General features: G+C 43.4%; 3 protein-coding genes and 1 non-coding gene across 10 annotated transcripts in view; all 4 read right to left on the reverse strand.

Moving 5' to 3' along the window:
- LUC7L2 (LUC7 like 2, pre-mRNA splicing factor) overlaps nucleotides 1–7,729 on the reverse strand; it is a 29,675-nt gene extending 21,946 nt beyond the window's left edge. The window contains exon 1 of one of the 3 annotated variants that reach the window (XM_048301230.1): nucleotides 7,428–7,729. In XM_048301230.1, the coding sequence (XP_048157187.1) occupies nucleotides 7,428–7,488 (61 nt within the window). In that variant the 5' untranslated portion in view covers nucleotides 7,489–7,729. The remainder of the gene's footprint in view (nucleotides 1–7,427) is intronic. The other 2 variants (XM_048301231.1, XM_048301232.1) reach the window with 2 other exon arrangements.
- A 2,405-nt stretch (nucleotides 7,730–10,134) lies between these two features.
- FMC1 (formation of mitochondrial complex V assembly factor 1 homolog) lies at nucleotides 10,135–10,648 on the reverse strand. Its single transcript, XM_048301233.1, has 2 exons — nucleotides 10,478–10,648; nucleotides 10,135–10,386 (listed from the first exon to the last, which is right to left on the reverse strand). Exons 1-2 carry the CDS (start codon nucleotides 10,604–10,606, stop codon nucleotides 10,192–10,194), a joined length of 324 nt encoding a protein of 107 aa, XP_048157190.1. The 5' UTR covers nucleotides 10,607–10,648; the 3' UTR covers nucleotides 10,135–10,191.
- A 400-nt stretch (nucleotides 10,649–11,048) lies between these two features.
- On the reverse strand, nucleotides 11,049–11,121 carry TRNAR-CCU. The gene has a single exon. It is a non-coding gene; the product is annotated as a tRNA-Arg (tRNA).
- A 406-nt stretch (nucleotides 11,122–11,527) lies between these two features.
- Nucleotides 11,528–21,212, reverse strand: part of UBN2 (ubinuclein 2) — a 52,496-nt gene continuing 42,811 nt past the window's right edge. Inside the window, exons 17-18 of one of the 5 annotated variants that reach the window (XR_007202987.1) lie at nucleotides 19,428–20,823; nucleotides 11,528–12,692 (exon numbers count right to left, since the gene is read on the reverse strand). Coding sequence is in view for 1 of the 5 variants with exons in the window: in XM_048300388.1 (XP_048156345.1) it covers nucleotides 20,768–20,823 (56 nt within the window). In the remaining 4 variants the exon portion in view is untranslated. Of the gene's footprint in view, nucleotides 20,824–21,212 lie in introns of all 5 variants that reach the window. The other 4 variants (XR_007202983.1, XR_007202985.1, XR_007202986.1 and 1 more) reach the window with 4 other exon arrangements.

Here is a 21,212-nt window from a genome sequence, read left to right on the forward strand (position 1 = left end):
TTGTATTTATTTTTAATCTATGCTGTTTCAGAAGGAAAAGTTTACCAAAAAGAAAAGGTGTCATATACCACATTCTAACAGTGATTGAGTTCTGTGTCCCTCTGGCAGCTCATTTGCAAGTCTGATAGACTCAGAAGAAAATGCTTTTATTTCTCCATGAATTTAGTGAGTTCCAATATTCCTAAACAGTGCACACCTTTTGACAAGAACAGAAGATTTAATCTGCTGCTGACCTACAGATGAATCATCCAGATTGGGTGACGGCCTGGGATCTACATGGGTTGCTGGGGGGAGGGCAGAATAAAATCTATGGATCCACTATGCACCTGACATTCCACCTACAGCAAAGGAGATTTATGCAGATGTCTTCTAAGAACTAAACCAACACAAACAGATGTGTTCTTAAGCCAAGGACTTTTGCAGTTCAGCAGGTAACCAAGATGCTACTTCTCCTTGTCAAACTGTACGGAAGTTGATACCTTCTTTGTATGGTCAAACAAACAAGTGAATGCTAAATTTAAATAATGAGTATCAAAAAAAGGCTTTATATATTCTGTAATAAGAAAGTAATACACCCAGGACCCAAGCAGCTGCAGTCATCTAAGTTTTAGAAGTACTCTTAAACATTTATAAAGAGGACACTATCACTGATATTTCAGACCTTATTACAAATTCTACTTTAATAGGTAAATAATTAAATTAGCTCAGAATAGCAGTTTATTTAACCCTGCCTCTGAAGAACAGCAGAATATTCAACTACTTGATCTTCAACACTCATGCTCATTAAAGAAATTAATTTACCAGGGCATTACAGGAGTCAACATCTATTACTGTAAGCCATCCCTGCGTTTCCAAATAGATTTTTTCCACTAAAAAAACCCCATATGGCTGATAAAATTTACATGGAGAAAATATATATGAATTTTCTCTCAAGAAGTATCTGTTTTAGCTTTTCTTAAAGTACCTGTCCCAAACCACATTTCTCTAAGAGATTACTTTCCAGGTGAATGGAGAACTTTGCAACAGAACTGAAACCATTCAAGAAAAAAAGCAAAACATCAAGGAAATTTCTATACTTGCACATTTCATAACCTTTACAAGCATAAGGAAACTGAACACAAGAGACACAAATATTCAAGAGATTATGGCAGTAACGTAAACTGTCTAAAGGAACTTTTCTATTTTGTATAAAACATACTGACTACAAAATTAACATCAATATTCAAGACCAGTGCATACTGCTGATTAAGGAACATCCAGAGGTTAAGATCACAACGTGCACTTGTACTACACAATTCACTTTGAACTCCCAAGTCTAATCTATTAACAAGCCTCCACAATGTCATTCCTGTTCAGTACATTTTAATCACAAACCAGCAGAACGAACACTTATGCATCAACAATGCTCAGCATTGTAACATGCTTAAACAATGACTTCTTTGATCCAGCATCTCTTACTATTCTGATGTATCCTAATACACTACTGTCAACAATCCCAATGCACTGATGAGAACTACCCTTTATAATCCAACTGTAACCTCTCATCGTAAACCAGTGCCGCAATCCATGCAAAGGAAACATTTTCATGCCGCTGACTTCCTGAATTAAGACACATTAACAAAAAATGGTTAACTTTCCACCCAAATTTTTAAAGCATGAGTCCCAACATGTTGGCAAGGGACTCTGAAAGCTTTATTCAAGAAGAGCTACTAACTGGGTGGAGTATGTGTTTAAAAACTGTATCAAATTCCACCCGCAAAGCAAGCCCTGTATAACCAGCATCCAACATCATTATTTAACTGAGGTTTATGCAGGCACAGAAGATCCTGTTCCTGCTGCAAAGTGAATTGGCAGCTAATTCTGATACTCTTGTCACTACTGGACATGTCCTGATCCTAACATTTTTAGGATAATACTTATTTCTAAGCAGGACTGCTTCTGTTTTACACCACGACTGAAGTAACACTTAAGAGTGCAGAATATAATGAAACCATCCTTTAGCTAATGCATTACAAGTGGAACAAATACAGAAATGTTTTTCCTTGAGGTATGAATATGGCCATTTGCTTCTTCATAAATGTCATTTTGGACAGCGTCCCAAGTAGAGAATAATGCCGCAAGTCCTTCACTGTTCCCATCATTTTTAAGGTCTAAACTATCAGAACTTCCTAACAAAGCCATAAAATACAGACAATTCACAAAACACAGTCATTGCTCTTAAAACCTCCTGATCACTCCTGACTGACAAATAAAGCACCTTTTCATGAAGTTCATGTGTTGTGACTACATTCAGATTTCTGAGCTGATTTCAATTCAACATTTTGTGGAGGTTTTGCAGGAATTCTCTGCCTTTATTGCTGATCTGTATTTGAAAGCAGAGCTCTCTCAACAACGATCTATCAAAGTTTAAACACATATATCACCTTCTATCTCCAAGTGTAAAGCAAAGTGGAAACCAAAATCTACCTACCCTGCAAATACCAACATCAACCCTCCACCCATTGTTAAGTACACAGAAATTCTTCAATAATCCCATACTAAAACAAAGAAATTTAAGAACGGGTTAGAGGTTCTAGATTACAGCTCTGTTCCATATAAAACGTACCACCAAACACGGGATGATTAAAATAAGCACAGGAGTGTCACTTCAATTCCTCCCAAACAAAGAGGACAGAAAAGTCACACATTACTAACCACTGCTAGAGATAACTGAAGCATAACCCAGAAAAAAACAGTTACAACATGAACAGATGCAAAAAGGGTATCATAAGCTTCAAAGCCAGAACAAGATGATCCACACTAAGGAAAGTGTGTTTGCTAGTAACAGCTAAAGAACTGAGTTAAAGACTTCACACACAGCACCTCAGCTCAAAAAGCTAGCAGGTGAAGCAAAAAGAGATGCTGACTGGCACTTCATACATACAGGTTCTGTCTAAAGGCTCCAGAGATTTTTCTGCTAGTCACAGCACAGTTATTTGTTAGGATGCTTGGGAGAACCTTTTCATGACTGAATGTAAGTCTCAGAAGCATGCACAAATTCACCTGTCTTTTAGGAGAATCTAATTAACTTTGCTCAATTTTTGTATTTCTAGACTGTAGTCTAATTTTGAAGTGGTAGCAAGTATTTTAAAAACCCAAACTACCACCACATTTCTTTGCAACAGTTAAGTCTTAGCAGTTTCAAGACGTTGTGTGGCACCAGGGCTGTTAGGATCTGTTGTGTCTGCACTACTGTCACAAGTAATGATCCTGCTTCACCCTCTGCTTCCAACCAATTCCTCAGGCTGACTCCAGCACTCACTCCTGCAGCAAGGCAAGAGCACGTAACTGACCTGGTGGAAAATGAAACACTTAGGCAAGATAAGCTGGTTCAAGATAAAAATGGGATCTTTCCCATCAGTTCTTCTACAGAGAACTTGTCAATCTTTGCCCATTTCAACTACATTCTGGGGAAAAAAACCCCAATCCCGGGGTTACTAGTATCAATTGTTAACATTTCACTCAATTTGTAAATGATTCAATTTATCATTATGATATTATCTGTAAGGCTAACTCCTGTTTTCTAGAGAACAGGGATGGCAAAAGCAGGGTTTACCTATACATACTATTAAAAAAAAGTCTACTCAATTTTACAGTTGAAAACCAGTATCTTAAAAAATAAAAGTCATACTTCTCTATGTGCTTAGTCCTAATACTCCTAAATGACAAGTTCCTGCAGCTCCGGTCAACAACAACCGTGAACTAACCTTTTAACTATCGACATATGGAATAAAAACTCCTTCAGTTGAAGTGTTAACAGTAAAAAAACCCAAGCAAACAAAAAAACCCATTCATATATAAGTACATAAGATTAGTACCTGGTTTTCAGCACTAGTTATTTCCCAATATTTGGAAAACCTATACTATATATCCAGTAATTTATATTTAAATCCTCTCTTGGTATGGCAGGTTATCAGTACTTGAAATGCCATTTAGAGAAGATTTTTTTTCAACCTGCAGTCATGACTATATTAAATAAGCCCAGCTTTTTCTAGCATCAAAATCAGTGGCACTTTTAATTTTTTTTTAATTTTGGCACAGTCCACATCCAATTCAGTTTTCCACTTGTCAGAGAAGTATGCAAGAGAAGGTTAACCTACGTAATATGCAATGCGTTTTTAAAAACTTACTTGCTTTTAAATAATAATTAATAAATAATTAATAAACGTTTTGTCCAGGTGTATAAAAGAACCATTCCTGCCCTTCACACATTTAATTGTATTGACATCACCAACACAATTGCTTTTTAGATAACCCAGATCTATTCTAAGAACTGCAATTCACTGGCAGCTCCTCAGAAGCACCTGCCAGGTCCCTTCAGTTTCACTCTCTGTCAGGTATCTGTCACATGAGCAAAGGCGGGCACGGAGCAGGGGGCACTGGGCCAGGCAGCTGCCAAGAGGCTGCCCGAGCCCCACATCCTGGCAGGTACCAGCCAGCGATGCCATGTGACTGCGTGCATCTATGCTGCTGCCAAAACTCAGCCACGGGAGGAAGCAGGCTGCCAAAGAAGCCCGGAAGCTCTCACTTCTCCCTGCCCACAAGCACAGGGCCCTCTGGGAAAGGGTACAGCCAGGGGCATGCCTGGAGCAGCACACCCACTTCTACACGGCCACATGTTGGGCAGCCCTGTTTGACATGAGGAGACTCCTCTCTAACACAGTTTGTTTTTCATGAATATTCGTACAGCTTGGTGGGTATTTTCTGAATCACTGTGACCAATACGGAGTTGTGCTTTCTAGGCATTCTCGGAACTTAACAGCAAATCCATAAAAACACTTTAACAACTACATCTTCGAGGCTTTTCCGTTTTGGCCCTAGGGACACCAGTTATAATAAGCGTGCACATAGTTCCACAAATTACAGCCTACAGCTCATCTCCTAAAACTATGTTTGAACAGCTCATCTCCTAAAACCATGTTTGAGCATCTCATTGCAGATTTTTCAAAACCATTTTCAGAACATGTTCATATATTCTACAAATGATACCATAATGTAAAAAGGGGAAAAAACCAAACCAAAAAACCCCTACATACATATATTCAGGCACAGCCATTGGTTTTAAATTTACCTGAGTTCTTTCTACTCTCACTGAAGAGATCAAATGTTTGATCTACCTCTTCTACAATAGGTAAGATTTTTAAGCTTTCATATTCTAGGCTTCTCAAAAAAAACCCAACCAAAAACACCTGAACAAGACAAAAAATCTGCCAGACTGTGTAAAGTATAAAACTAAAAAGCACTTTGGTAATTTTGATCAATATAAAACAAAAACATCACCCGAGAGAGAGTATTTTTTCAGAAACTCTATTGCGTTTTAAACTCTACTGCATTGCCAGGCAGAGCAAAATCAAAGGCAATGGGGACAAGCGGTGAAATTAGAGCTATGATCTACCAAGAAATTAAAAAACTGGCGCACTCTAAAGAAAAACTGCAATTTGCATCTTAACAGAAATAGAGTATTTGTCAAAGCTAATAGGAATATAGAAAAACCTAATGACCCCAAACCCCACTTATCTCAAGGATAGCAATATTTCAATGACCTTGAGCCTGGCCTTGGATTTATTAAGTACCAGCTCTGCAAAAAAGGGTTAATTTTCAATCCCTGTGTACAATTCAGTTTAAATAATGCTCCACTGGACTTTTTATTTTCTTTAAAACTGTAATGGTGTTACACTGAGATCATCAATCCAATAATGGAAGCCAGTTTTACGAACAGTCTTTTCTCCTTATCCTTCCCTATTCTGCCCATTTTGTTTAAACGCTTCCTTTCTAGCCAGTTAGTTTCTGAACAGTTCAGCACACGTGGTTTAGGAATTACAGGGTGAGTGGGAGGGGGAGAAATACAGTTATCAATACAATAACTGCTTTCTTACAAAGCCAGAGAAAATATAGTCTGAAACGGCTTTTCCTGGTTTAGATTTTAGTCACTTAACATTTCTGGGCAGCTGTCTCAAGTAAATCACACTCTTCTCCCACCATTCAACAGAAGATACCTTTGGAAATCGAAACAGCTCCTCCACCCCCTTTAAACCTTCTGTGTAGTCTTAGGGTAGCACTAAGACAGTGATCTAGGTGCCAACACTGGTTAAGACTTGAGTTTCATAAGCACAATGTTACTTTGCCAAGCACTTAGACATGAGCAGCCACAACAGGAAGTATTGGAAAATCTTCTGGAGCAAGACAAAGCCACCCTAAATTAGATCTTGCATGATGACAACTCACTAAACAGCCTTACTCTGGAAGACAGTCTTTGCAGAACAGTAATTCAGAACTCAGCAGAAAGCATTCACGATGCAAGGGGTATGCGTAAACCAGTTACATTTATTCGAAATTTTAGATTATACTAAAAAAAGCTGTCATATCACATTAGCCCAGTACCAAGAGATGATCAGAACAGACAAGGCACATCCCACTTCTCGCATCCTACTCAGTGCATGGGGAAAACAGGTAACCATTAATTCAACAAATAGCTTCAACAAACGTAACACGTCTGCAAGAGTAAGTACGGACTGAGCACAACATGCAGAACACGTAAATTATCTCTAATTGCTGCCTACCCTCGGGTGCAGTATTCTCTTGTTTTAAGTTAAGGACTGCACAGCATAACTGGAACTGCTCTTTTCCAGCAGCTCCCCAACTACCTGGATTTATGGGCGAGTGCCGGTTCAAAGTTTCAAGCTGATCGCCATGCACCCCGACAAAAACTGCGAGCAGCTTTACACAGCAGTATTCTTCATTTTGTGATCGCAGAGCGATCTGAAACCTGACCGTACATCGAGTTATCTCCCTCCGGGTATTACTGCCTGCAGATGTTAAGCTTTTACTTGGCTCTTTAGGGCTTGTTTTTAAAAGGGTTTTCTGTCCACTTGGTTCAAACCCACATTGCCTTTTAGAAAGCAAAAGACATACCCTCCTGCTGACTGACACGATGGTTTGGGCCAGAATTTAGACAAACCTGTAACAACACAAAAACCCACTCTGCTCTACTAAAGGGGCTGTTGGCTTGGGGGGATTTTTTGGTTCGCTGTGTCCTCCCCCCGATGATCAGAATCTCGCAAGCTTGTGTCTCTCTGCGCTGACCGCGCGGGAAGGCGGTGCGCCGCGGACCACGCCAGGAGCGGATTTCCAATAGCAGCAGGGCCGCCAGCGCGGCCGCCCGGACAGTGGCCGGCGCCGGCAGCTCCGCGGGGGGAGGAGGTGCTCGGCTCCCCCCACCCCGCCGGTGACGGCCCCGGTAGCCCCGCCCCGCGGGGGGTGCGGGGAACGGGTCCCGGACCTGCCAATCACGGCGAACACCGCCCGGCCCGCCCGGTACCGCCGTGACCTCCGGGGCTGCGGCGGCTCCGCCCCCTCCTCCCGCCCCTTCACGGCCGGGGGGCACTTACCGTCCCGGGACGTGCCCATGAGCTGGTCCAGCATGGCGCGCATCTGGGCCTGCGCCGACATCTTGAGCGCGGGGGGGGGGGGCCGGCGAAGCCCGGCCGAGTCACGCCGACAGCGGCCTACAAGGCCCGAGGCGCGGCGGGCGCACGGCCCTGCCCCTCGCGTCACGGGCGGGCCCGGGCGGGGCCGCTCCCCCGCCGCTGCGGGGGGAGGGAGGGAGCGGGCGCTGCCCCCGCCTGGCTTTCCCGGTGGGAAGCGGAGCGGGGAACTCGCCTCGCGCCGGACCCGGTGCCGCCGCCTCACGCCCCCACACGCTCCCCTCCTCCCGCTCCCTCCCGCGCCCGCCACGCGCGCGCGCCGGCGGGAACGGAAACCCGCGCGCACGCGCCCTGCGCCCCTTCGTCCGCTCCGCGACGTCAGCACGGACGGGCCTCGGCGCTCGCCTATTGGCCACGGCCCGCGCTGCTCGGCCAGTGACGCACCGCGCGGCGAGGCTCCTGATTGGGCCGTCGGGCTGGGCCCTTGGGGCGCGCTGATTGGCCAGGAGGGCCCACGTGGCCGCTGTGACGTCACGGTCTCCGGGTCAGCGGCGGCCCCGGGCGGGGTTGCGGTCTCGGGCGGCCCCGGGAGCGGAGCTTAGGGACAGTTCCCTTCTGGAGCCGATTCCCTCTTGGAGTGCTGTGCAGCACCACTGCAATGGCCCGCGCTCTCTCAAGTGCCGGGTGCAGTCGTGGTGAGAAAAGTTACTGTAATAGCCCGCCTACTGGAGAACCACCCTTGAAACTGAGGCTACTGCCATGTGCGGCTGATAATTCAATTTACAGGGCACCAACATCCATTTTCAAAAAAAATGTTTTCATGAATTTTACCCATTCTAACGCCTGCATTTTGTGACTCACCCTTTGTCAACCATCGTGTTGCCATCTAGTGACCAAAATCCGTCATAAAGATCAGTTCTAATCGTCCACAGGCGTTGTCGTGTTCAAGGTTAGCTCCATACGAGTGAAAAAAGGCAACACAAAGCCTCCCCTAACATTAACCCCTCCCCCCCCCCAATTATCGGTATTTCAGAAGGACTTGCAGAGAAGATGCTCTTCTGTAACACGTTCAGGGAAGATTCTCTACCCAGTGCCCCTCAGCTAATTAAGAGTATGTCCTGGCTTTGCTGCTTCTTTAAAATCTAAATTTACTTTTGTTAGTCATTACTTTGGGTTGAAAGGGAAGTAAATGGAAGAGACCCCAACACTTGTTAGAATACTCTATTTAGTACCTTAGTATGCTTACGGGAAATTGAGAAATTTTAGCTACTACGTATACCCACAGCATACACACTTTATCTCCTTCTACTCTTTAAAGAGCATCTATGTCTGGCCAAATGATCGCACTTTTTTTTTTTTTTTAATTTCTCTCTGTCAAGCAATATACTCTAGACCGTGGGACTTTGGATGGAGCAAACCTTTAGTCTGTCTGGAAAGTGAACTGCAGAATGCAGCAGTTTGCATTAAATAACCCAAACCAACCAGTATGTCACAGCCATTCTCAGGGTGTGGTGACATCGCACCACTTTGATCTACAGAGCTGAAAATAGGTTGGTACTCTCCCACCTGTTACACCAACGCTTTTCAGAAAAACCACCGTTTAGCTAGTGAGACACTGTTAAGACTTGCAAACTGGAATTTTGGTCAACAGAACCCTAAAACTTGTAGTTCACATCTCCTTACCTTACCTAAGCAGCCAAGATCTCCCCAGTTTTAAGGATCCGTTGTGCCTATCCACTATACTGTGGGGATTAAACTACCCCCAAGTTTTAAATACAGGGGAAAGAAGAAGCAGACTTAGATGAACTAATTCTATTTGCAATGTTTTTCTGACAGAACACTTTGTTTTCCCCAACAGTAAAAAACCCTAACAAACACAATCTTTTGTTAGAGTTGCTTCAAGCTCCTCCCCAGGTAAACCTCACATTCTTAGCCATTCTTGTTATAGATTTCTTACATATCTTGCATACAATTCAACACTCTTCTGAGAACAGCAGCAACTCAAGACATTCTTTCATAAAAGGAAACTCGCCGTTCCACATTTGTGAGATGAGCGAGAAAACGCAGTGCCATTTGAGTACCTCGCGTGACTGTCAGTAGTCAGTTCCCTTCAGCTTTTCTGAGATTCAGTGTATGAGGGCAGCACAGGAAGCTGGCAGTTGCAGAGTCGACTTCTCAGAGACACCGAGAAACATGTAACTCATTAAGAATTCATCTCTCTGAATTGCTACTGCTAGCTCACCACCATGGAAAAAACCCTAAAAAATCTTTACGATGGAAGAGGTTTGTGCTACTGCAGTGCTCACCAGAATCCACAGATGCTCCACAGAAGAGGTCTTTGTTCTTGGAAGAGTACGAAATTCCACATAGAATATAGATGGAAAATGCTTCGGTGAACACTAGACAAATTCTCTCACCTACTGCTTTTAAATCACGTGGGGGAACCACGAACCCCTCCAACCCCTTGGACAAGGAGTTCAGCAGGGAAGGCTGACATGTTTCTCCACTACAACCAACCTCTCAACCCGTGGAGGGTGCCAGTCACAACACACATTGAGAAGGACGGTATGGGCGTCTGGGAAGCCTGATAAAGGGAGAGGGGGTTTCCAGTTACGGCTTTCACACCATAACCTAAAACTGACAAAAGTCACCTGTTAGAGAACCCAGCCTATTCCAGTAGCTCTAGGATATTTATTGAGGAATAAACATTGAACACAGCAGTCCCGTCTCAGCCCTTCCCTCCCGGCTGCTGAGGCAGTCTGAAGCCCACCAGTCCGGCGACCTCCTGGGGCGAGCGCTCGCCCTTGCCGTGGTACTCGCGGTGCAGGGCCTCGTGTTCCCGGACGCTGCGGAGCAGGCACAGGTAGGTGGCGGCCTGGAAGTGCAGCTCCTGCTGGGCCCGGCACAGCTTCTCGCTGGTCACCTGCGGGGAGCGGCGGTCAGGGCGGCCCCGAGGCCTCGCCGAGCCCCGGCGGCTGCCCGGGCAGGGATGGGTAGGGCAAACCCGCGGGTACCCGGTGCGCGCGGAAGGCCGCGACCACGTGGCGATAGGCGGGGCTGTCGCGATAGGAGCGGCCGGCGGCGTGGCGGAGCTCGCGCAGGAGCGCGCGCAGGGTGCGCAGCGGGGCTCCCAGCGCCGCCATTTCCGACCCGCGCGCGGACGCGCCCGCCAAGCGAGCGCCGCCGCCGCGCCTCGCCAGTGCGGGCAGTCGAGCGCCGAGTGCACGATCGCCTCCTCCTCTGTGCCGCCCTCCCCGCCACTGCAATTGGCGCAGGTCAAGTGCCGGAGGTCGAGCGGCGGGACCGCGGCGTGCCCGCCCCACGCCTCGCCCTGGGCCCTCCGCGGTAACGGAGCAGGAGCCCTGGGAGCCTTCCAAAAGGCGCGTCATACGGCGGGAAAACGAGTTGGACCGCGGGCCCGTCCCCGCGGGTTTCTGGGGCCTCGGGTTTAAAAGCGGCTCCGGGTCTCGCTCGAGCCAGAAGGGGAAGCCCAACAACAAGCCCAAGAGCTGCGGTCCCGAGGCAGCCGGCGGCTCGCGGGAGCCCGGACAGGCGGCGCGGCGCGAGTGCAGGAAAAAAAGCACCCACCCCAGATGGGACTCGAACCCACAATCCCTGGCTTAGGAGGCCAATGCCTTATCCATTAGGCCACTGGGGCTGCCGCGTAAGAGAGGTTTCCGTGTGCCTACTTATCTTCTGTCCCCGCCCCCTTTCCTTGTATGGAGCGCGTCGGAAGCCGGTGATTGGGCAGCACCGCCCCGCGCGGCCGCCGCGCGGCCCCCCGGGAGCCGGAGCCAGGCGGGAGCGCGGTGCTTCCATGGCGTTGTAAGGTGGCGCCTCGGAACAGCGCGATAGTCGCGCAGGGAAACGCTCCTTCCATACCGACCCTTTGGCGGTTTCAAAACGCTGGTCCTTGTACAGTGTTACCCTTTTCCGGGTGGTTGCCCTGCCTGAAGGATGCCCCCACCCCCAAAACAAAAACGCGACAAACAGCCCGAAGGGCCAACCCTTCAAGTGAAGCCTTTTGCCATTTTTATTTTTGCGAGAAATCACAGACACGGGGCTAATATGTACATTCCTCTTTATTTAATACAGCACAGACACGTGACACATAAAAAAAAGAAAAGTACACTCATGAAAAAGCCTGTCGCAGTCAGGGACAGGGAACAGCTACGCTGAATTGAGTAAGGCTCCTACTGCAGAACAGGGGTCTGCCGGCAAGGGTGGATCCCAGAGCAAAGTCTGCTGCCAAAAAAAAGCTTGCGCTCCTTTCAGGAAAGCAGAAAAGGGCAAGCCCCTCCCGGAACAGGTGAAGACAGCGTTACCTGCAAGGTTCGCAGGATACGAACCCCGTGACTGTGTTTGGATCAGAGCACTGGTAAAATGAAATGCTCTCCAGTTATTCTCACAGAGGACCAATAGTCCTGACCTCTGAAAGCATTGGACTGCTCAGGGATAGCAAACCTGAGTACCTGGAAGGAGTGAAAACATCAAGTAGTCACACAGAAGAGAGTTAAAATTAGCCTCCCTGACAGGGCTCTGCTAGCCACAACTGGGAATGTGCAGGGAACTAACCGGCTTCCCAACTAACAAAAGACTTAACAGCCATTAAACTGACCAGAACAATATACGCATTTGGAACCGACGCAGGCTTTTGAGGCAGCAGCTTCTTCCTTTTCCTGCTTCAGTTCAGGATGGAGATAAAGCAGGCACCAGTTCCTCTGGCAAAGAGCCTTACACACTTTTAAAAAATTAAAATACAAAAAAGGGAGACAGGTGTATTTACAAAATCCATGGCTGGTACAGTACATCATTTTTAAGACACACTAAATGCTACAATCTTTCAGGTCCTGAGATTATTACAAAAAAAAAAAAAAAAAAACAAAAAAAAAACCCAACAAAAAAACAACCAAACCAAAAAAACCCAAAACAACAACAACAACAAAAAAACCCCAAAACAAACCCCAACAACTCAAAACTTGTGTTCAGGTCCAGTTTTATAAGGAGAGAAGAAAGAAACCACACATTTAAAACACAGTATCCCTTGAAGTTATTGGAACACACCTCCCTAAAAAATCCAAATCAAAGTGGTGCTTACCACCCAAATGTAGCTGCATTTGGTTGTTCAGGCTTGTTGTCACAAGAGGGGAGCATTTCACGGGGCAGTTTCCCTGGAGAGCTCATCAGATAAGCACAAGGCTGTTGGGATCCTCTCTCCATCGCTAAGCCCTATGATCCGGAATGCGCGAGTGTTAAAAGGAGGAAGGTGATCTTGTACAAATTCATGCTGGACTGAGTAAAGCATCAAAGGAATCACCAACTCAAAGAGGTTTACCATCTCATAGTAACTGTGCACTCCTTTGTTTGAAGCCAAGGAATGCGAAAAATTCTAGCTGTGATTTAACATTTGTTAACAACAAAAAACCCTCATCCAGCTTTTTGTTCTAACCTCCCCAGTGAAAGGTAGCAAAACAGTTTCTCAGCCCTTCATTGTCTGGGGGATCACAGTAGGTCAGATAGAATTAAACTGGCTATATCCAAACTTGCTAAAAAAAAAAAAAAAAAAAAAAAATATATATATATATATATATAAAAAGTGACACCAAACCAAACAAAGGATATGGAGGCCAAACTGCTGTTGAGGGGATGATCTCCACTGCCATTAGCTGTGCAGGGCACTCTTCTTCACTGACCCTCTTTCCCTCTTTTATCAGGCAGGCCTTTAGGGACTTGTACCCACACTGGTTTTTTTCCCCAATGAAGTATTCTGAACAGAGATTTTGTATCATCAGAAGTTATCATCACAGATGCCCTTGTATTATAAACACCTGACCCTAAGCTAGAGAATGGCAACTTTTTAAGGATTACTCATTAAATGCTTCTAACCCTCAGTAAAAGACTACAAGAGACAAATCACGTAACAAGGATACTAGTTTAACTGCTAAAATATAGCACTGCTCAGTAGACTTTTGGGGGGTAAAAAGTCGTAGATAATTTTGTTGTTTTTTTTTTTTTTTAACAGTAGTCCAAAAATAAAATTTCTCCATCTATTTCCAGTACAGATCTTGATAACTATGCAAGAACATGGTACTAATTGCTACATGATGGAATCACCGGCAATAAAACACATACTACAGTTCTCATCTCTGAGCTAAATTGTTATTTGTAGTTACATACAACAAGACTAAAAGACCAGTGAGAAATACCTGGGGATTGTGACTTAGTTTTTATTTAGCTGGTAACTCCCCTTGTTTAGAAGCAACTTCATTTCAGTGAGAAATTAATTTAATTAACAAAGAAACCTGGGATGTCTCACGGGTTTCTTCCCAAATCCAATCTGTACATTAAAAAACATGCTGCACCTTCTTAAACCAATTGTGAGAGCTGGATATTCTAAAAAACTCTCAGACTAAAACCTGTCACAAGAAGCAATTTTAGCTTCCCTCTCAAAGCAACTTCATGACACTTGACACTACATGTTGCACCAGTGAAAGGGTTTCTTTTTTAAAATACAATTTTTTTTTTCACATTAGCAAAAAAAGTTCTGCATTACAGACATTCAAAAATACTCCATTTTCTTTGGGTAAAACTTCAATGTGTTAAGAGGGGTAGCTGGGGAAAGGAATGCATGTAACACTGAAACACGTAAATACTTATCTGCATAGTTGATATTAGTGACTACTAATCAAACTAAGGCTTTATCTGGAAAAAGCTGAGAACACAAGAAAGTTTCTTTCCCCACTCTGGTGAAATCTGCTAAGTCTCAATGAAGCTCTGTCTGCCTCGCCAACTCAATTTGGCCTATGATGGTGGCATCTCCTGACTGGTTTTGATTGATTCTCTCCCACTCTTTCTCTCTTGGTACTAGACAGTAGCAAATATGACTATCTATTGATAAAACACATCTGCACACATTGCTAGAAAGAAAAAAAAACCCCAAATCCTTTTTAGTATTGCGCATGATAGGAGCCAAACATAGTGTACGTTGCTTGCTTGGGATTACTCCACCATGAAGAAAAACTTAGTAGCTAATGGTTATTGTTTAAGCAGGAGATGACAGCAATGGAAGAGACCAAAATACACTTCTAGATACAAAATGAGATGGTTGGGGTAGAACTACAGCTGTCTGAAACAGCTACAAAATACAGGCCTATATCCTTGACTACTGACTAGATTAGCAGTTTTACTTATGAGTGTGCAAAAACAGCTGGAGGGAATCTTTTATTTCCCCAGTTTTGGGCCAGTTCCAGGCCATGTTGATGTCTCAGCATAACACAGCAGCACCAGGGCTTTCTACAGCCCCAAAAGGCTATTACAGCAGCAAGGGATCACCATGTCATAGAAAAAGGATGATGAAGCCTCACCAGAAGTTTCCACAAAGCACTCCCCTACACAACAGTTATCTTTCCAGTGGCCCAGTAAGCATACTTCTGGCTGCTTATTTTGGCAGTGATTTCTTAAGCAGTAGACACAGATTTTTATAACAGCTGCATTTGTTAAAAGACTGCAACAGTCAGCCATCATCACCAGCTGTAGATTCCTCATCCCACAGATCAGCCTAGGATGAAGAGCATGTGTGTTCAAAATGAATTAAAGAACATAATTGGTGAATGTGGTAAACTTCACTGAAGTAACTTCACTGATGCACCTAAAACAGATTAAGAAGCACCTTCAGCTACCACTCCAACTGACTGAGCTACCAGCAATAGTCCTGTCTTTGACTAGCACCATTAGATTGGTAGGAGAAACTCACTTATGGCCTAGTTTACGTAACAGGTTTACTCAAAAATATGAGGACAAGCCAAGAACTGAGTTAGGCTATTCTCTGCCACAGGAACATATTTGGTACCATATTTTCTGTTTTCCATGCTGGTTCTCCACCCATGAAGGACTTCTCATCCCATTCCCACTCTGTAAAATAAATGCTTCCTTTTCATATTGCAACTCAAAATCAGATCTTCCCTAGGGGAAGCACATCACAGAACTAGAACAGGCAAGTGATGCATACGCACGCTACCTTAAGTTTAGCACTTGGTCCACAAGTGAATTGTTAATTTCAGGTATTCATGTTTATAATAATCGTAAGTTAGATAGATCTTCGGCACAAAGCTGTTAAAATCACTAGATCATCTACTGCAGATAGCTAATTTTGTCTGAGAACAAGGAAACAAGCACAGATACTATTACGAGGGTTTATCTGCAGCTAAGAACACATGAACTTACTGTTCATTGTAGTAAAAGAAGAAACCATTAATGAAATCTTAACAAATTGAGAAGAAATACAACTAGAAAAGTATGTAATGGTGAGTGACTTAGGCAGCATGTGAAGCATAGCTAGCTTTAAATTCAATTAGCAGCTGCACTCTTGTAGGTTTTACCAAATTCCTTCTTACATGGAAAGTAACATGGTGGAAAGTGACAACTTTGGTACATATGAGAATCTTTGCAGTAACTGGTATCAAGCTGCACACACGACTCCTTGCAGTTAGTATCAATTCAAAGATGTTGCAAGCTGCTATTTTAACTTTACCCCCATCTCCTTGGGTCTGTCAGCCACACATCTCTGCCTCAGACTCAGTGATTGCGTGAAGCAGTTCAGTAATTAATACGGTTGCCAAACAGGGCCCATAATGTTTTACTCATGACCTAATTAAGAAACACATTCAAAACCTTCAGAGAAAAATGCAAGAAGTTTCATTCCCGTTAGCCACTTCCTTTCTCTCATGCCCATTTACGCACACTCAGGCACACACTCTTTTATTGTACTGCCGTCTTCGCACAAACGTTCAACCTTTAAGTAGCATTTAAACAGAGTAGGAGAATGGAGAGGGATGAACAGGTTTCAGGAATATTGCTTGTATGTGTGTGTGCACGTGTGCGTGTGAGAGAGAATGCACAAGCACACAGAACCAATGCCATAGTACAGCAGCTATGAAGTTACACACATTACACACTTGGTTTTGTTTTTTTTTTTACAAAAGGGGAAAAAAATAGTATAACAGCATAAAGCCATCTTGGCAAGCTTAAGATTTTCCTCCAAAATGCTTTCCAGCACTTCAGGATCTCTGAGAAAAGTTTAAAGAGGGAAGGTAAATAAAACTAAAAAAAAAGGCACTTAAACAAAGGACAAAGGCCTGAATCAAGTAAGTCATGAAGGGTAACAGCCATTTCACCAGAGCTTGGACCAATCAAAGACTACCAACCTTTTAAAAAATTTCTCTAAAATAAAAATTGCATAAACTGTTAATTAATCAGTTGTTTACCTAATGCTTTAACCTTCTGGTTCATTTTATGAAAACCAAAAACAAAACAACAAACAAGCCCAAACAAAAACCCAAGTGTCCCTTTAATGATTTTCCCCCCAGTTCAGCAAAAGATGAAAGTTAGATGTGGGAGGAAGCCTTCCACAGTTTGGCTTGGCTGTAGGTTTTCCCTGCAATGCCATCTTCAAAAAAATCCAGAACAAAAGCAGAAGAGGGACTACTGTGCTTTCACCAATTCACTCAAAAACAAACAAAAAAAATCAAAAAAACCCCATCAACCCAAACACCCGAATGCTTCTAATCCAACTGTGGGCAAAAACTAATCAAAAGAAAACAAAAAAACCCCTGTAAACTAGATTAAAATCTGCTAATAAATACAGCCAAAAGTTCATTTTACGAATGTAGCAGCAAATGTGATAAAGTTAGTTGGAGTCCAAGGTGACTCCCAGAGGGTTACTGGTTCGCACAACTGATGGCAGCTTGGGAGAGTTGCAGATTTCTCTGTTTTCATGTCCTCAAGGGTCTTGCACCAAGTGGAGAAGGAGTGTGGAGGAAGGGTCAGGTGATGGGACTGCAGGAAGGAACAGGCTTTTAGGACCTGTACCACCCCTAAATCTGTGCATCAGACAACTTTGATCAGATTCAAACATGAAGCAGAACCCAAGTAATTAAAAGTTACTTCTGATTAGCAGAAAACAGATGTGAAACCCACAGCATCCGCACTTGTGACTCAGTCAATCAGTATTTAGACATGTTTCTCAAATCAACAGAGAAGGCTGGACAAAGTGACTTAGGCCATTTGTATCTTGGAATGGGAGAACACTGCAGTTATTGTCCAAGGTATCAGGAAACTTTGCAGCCTGTTTTTCATCTAGCCTGCCTTCTTTCTTTGCAAGTGTCTCTAATGATTTACAATAGCTACCATGGGTTTTGGGACTTTGGATCATGTAGCAGAGAGTACTACCCAGACAATTTCAACATCTAAAATCTATGTTAGAAGTTATTGCTTGCATTTGTTTGGGGCTTTCAGAGAGCTTGACACATTAGCTCATATACCGTCCCCAAACCAAGTTCAGCCCTGCTGCCTGGAAAAGACAGCTCTACTTGGCTTTCTTATTGCTTGTGAATACTGAGGGTTTATTTAGTATGTACAACTACAGTTTATTTATTAACAAAGGCCCTTAAAAAGTAGTAAAAACTTGGGGGGTGGGGGGGGGGGGAGGGGGAATGTTTCCAGAAGAGCTGCTGTGCAGAAAATAGTAAAACATTAACCTAATTTTGCACTTGGACGTTGCAGTAATCTTTCCCATCCTGTCTATGCTACCTGCAAAGGTCCCTGGGAACCACCCTATTATCTCCTTTGATTTGGCCTTGCTAGATTTAACCAGGGAGAATAGGAAACAGCAAGTAAAGGGTCCACATTCCCAATGTTGTTCATTGAAAAGACACTCAGGAGCATAATGACTGACAGGAGTGTAATGACTGAAAACAGTTACCTGCTGGAGGGGTTGTTTGAACTGATGTCACAAACAATGTATGGTCATCTTTATTTTCATCACCCTAGGATCTATTTCCACAATAAATATTAGTTCACTTGTTTCCCAAGACTGAGAAGCTCAATAGGATACAGAGGCAGGACTACTCCTACCCTGGAGATTTAGAGAGGATACTCTTCAACTGAGGATGAAGCATACTTCCAGGAAGAAAGGAATGTTGAAAGGGAATTTGTGCTGTAGTTATAAAGGGCTCCAAGTCTCCCAGTCTAAAATTTCAGTTAAGTATGAAGACGAAAGATGACAACTTGAATGAGATGCCTTGATGAGGAAAACACAGAAGAGGTAGAACTCTCTTAGGACAGGGTCCTTTAAATATATTGCTGCCAGATGCCTCACTGCCGCAACTCCCTCAACTACATGCATTGTTAAAATTCTCAGTTTGACACAGTTCAGAGAATTAACATCCTGCCAGAACTGTTGGGCCTCAAAAAAAAAAAGTTGGCTTCCTTCAACCCTTCCTGGAGAAAAGAAAAAAATATCAGATGAAGCTTGCACTCTAAATAGTTTACGGTATTTTGACAGAATTTGTGCAGTATTAAGAATGCCAGGGTCTACATAGCTGTGTGTGTTTCAACTCTTAAATAACCTCAATGGAGACGCAAGCTTATCTGATCAACACACTACATACAAAACATTAACGCCAGCTAAAAAGCATTTAATTGGCAAATGCTGTGGAGTGAAATTAATGAGCAAATGCATCTTAATTCAATCTGTCTTTCACAGAAGTGTTGTGCAAAAACATTTATTGCTGAGCTCAACCCAACATTTTTATACTAAATACACAATATATATTATTTTAAATTTATGTATATATATTTATATAAAATTAAAATGAGCTCTAAATAGAAAAGAAACTGTTGTCTGATCTAAGAAAAATAAATCACATGTAAAAGAAAGCTGCAACCTCTAAGTAATCTAGCAAAAAACATTGAAGAGTCATTATTCAGGGGTCAAAGTCTCTCTAAAAGGTGTGACATAACCAGTAGTGTCTGGTTGAATCTCAAGTCAAACTACCAGAAAAACTACTTACTAAGAATTTCAGCATCTCTGGTCAAGGGAATGTTTCAGGGTTGAAGGAGAAGGGCATCATACTGGTTTATTTGCTCCTTTCCTCTATGAGTTATTTTAGCTTCTGCCATTCTCACCTTTTATCTGACAGCACAAGGGACTCAACAGCGAAGTTCTGTCCTAGTGTCAAAAGTGCAACATGTGCTGGATGCTTCCTAATCTTACATGTGAACTGGTTGATGTATTGCTGTCAAAGAAAAAAAAAAAAAAAGCAACAAAGCCAGCTCTGCAGTCTTGTGCTACCATGTAAGAAAGAGTTCAGGTCAAACTCTCCAGGCCAGCAGGGGCTAGAAATGCTGGAGACAACCCATTCAGCCCCCAGAAGAGAAGGCACCTCTGGTCGCTTCTGAACGACTCCTCTTTGGCTAATGCCTGAAGCAGTTTTAACCTGACTCTGGAATAGGTCACAATCAGCTTTCTTTAACTAGCAAACCAATATAATGCATGGCTTCTGGGAGGAGTTAGATAAAAGATGAAGACTGAGAATGAGAAAAGAACTGGTTGTGGTTTATGAAAGACATGAATAGAGTATCTTTTCAGTAGCAAATAAGCACAAGACATAGGTAAAAGAAAGTTTAACAAATGGAAATAGTGAAACATTAGCGTTTAAAATGAATGTGGGAAAGAAATGCTAGTCTGACCAATAAAATGTGGGTTTCTTTTTCATGTAAATGAAATATTTTCCATCCCCTTCCTCCCTTAAATAAGAACTTTTGTACTAAAAAAACCCTGAAAATAAATCAAACAGTCTGTGTCTCACATCTTGATGTACCAGGAGATCTGTTTTTGAAGACAATTCTCTAATGAGACTGCATACATCTGTAGGCTCCCTAAAGCCAAACAGCCTTCTAAAGCTGGAAAAATGCCCATTATCAGCAACTGCTTTTGTCTAACAGTTTAATTATAATTCAAAGTATCCCAGCACCATCTCTATTCTACATAACCTTTGGTCCACAACCGTATAGTACACTCAGGACCTACACAACCTTACACTGGGCACTTTGGGCACTAATGAAGTGGATGATTCCACCTTACGCAATGAATGGAGAAACCTCTTCTAGCTCCTTTCACCATTTCCACTTTTCATTGGACTTCACCCAGAAACAAAATATTGGTGCTGCTGTGGGTTTGACGATCAATTTCTTTTAAGAGCCAATCAGAGCAGATAAAAAAGGTGGTTTCTTTAGGCAATATCAAACTATGACCAGTCTGCATGACCAGGAGGACCAGTCCTCCTTTTCCTTCTCTCTTTGATCAAGTATTGTTTTATTTTTCTTCTTCCTCTCACCACAGTGCTTAGGATCAGAATATGTAAACATCGACAGAAACAGCAGCCCTGTGACAATAAGCACTTTCCCAACTGGGCAGATTCTGTCAGCCAACCAGAACTGCTTCAGCTCCCTTGCTTGTCCAGAAGTCACTGGTTTTTCCGCTGTAACTTAGTGTCCCCTTTACTTTGGCCTCCATCTGTAGCTGAGAGACAGAAACATAAAGGGAAGAATAAAAGCATGAGCAAACTTTTGTTTTCATAACTTACAGCAGGAGAGACAGGAATTTGGCAGGTTCAGCTTTAGCACCACCAGAAAGTACATTTTCTTTACCGAGTGGAAGACTTTGCATCTTTTCTGTAGTTCATTTATTAGAAATAATGTTGTTGAAACCTGATATATCAAACTTCATACCAAAACACTGCCTAATTTTTTGGTTCTGAGAACTCTCAAATGAAGAATGCCCACCAAGCCACTGCCACCCTTCCCATTCCTTCTCCTGGCCCTCAGAAAACACACTACAGGTGCAAAGAAAGGTGTAAACTCTAAACTGCACCTTCTAAAGCTTTCTGAAAGTTTTCCAGCTCTAAGCCT

This window comes from Corvus hawaiiensis, chromosome 4, assembly GCF_020740725.1.
Source record: "Corvus hawaiiensis isolate bCorHaw1 chromosome 4, bCorHaw1.pri.cur, whole genome shotgun sequence".
NCBI lineage: Eukaryota > Metazoa > Chordata > Aves > Passeriformes > Corvidae > Corvus > Corvus hawaiiensis.

What these genes read in the sequence shown, in the direction of transcription:
- FMC1 (XM_048301233.1), bottom strand. Translation starts at nt 10,606, where the DNA reads ATGGCGGCGCTGGGAGCCCCGCTGCGCACCCTGCGCGCGCTCCTGCGC. An exon ending in CGGCCTTCCGCGCGCACCGG is followed by an intron (nt 10,387 to 10,477) that starts GTACCCGCGGGT and finishes CGCTCCCCGCAG; the next exon opens with GTGACCAGCGAGAAGCTGTG.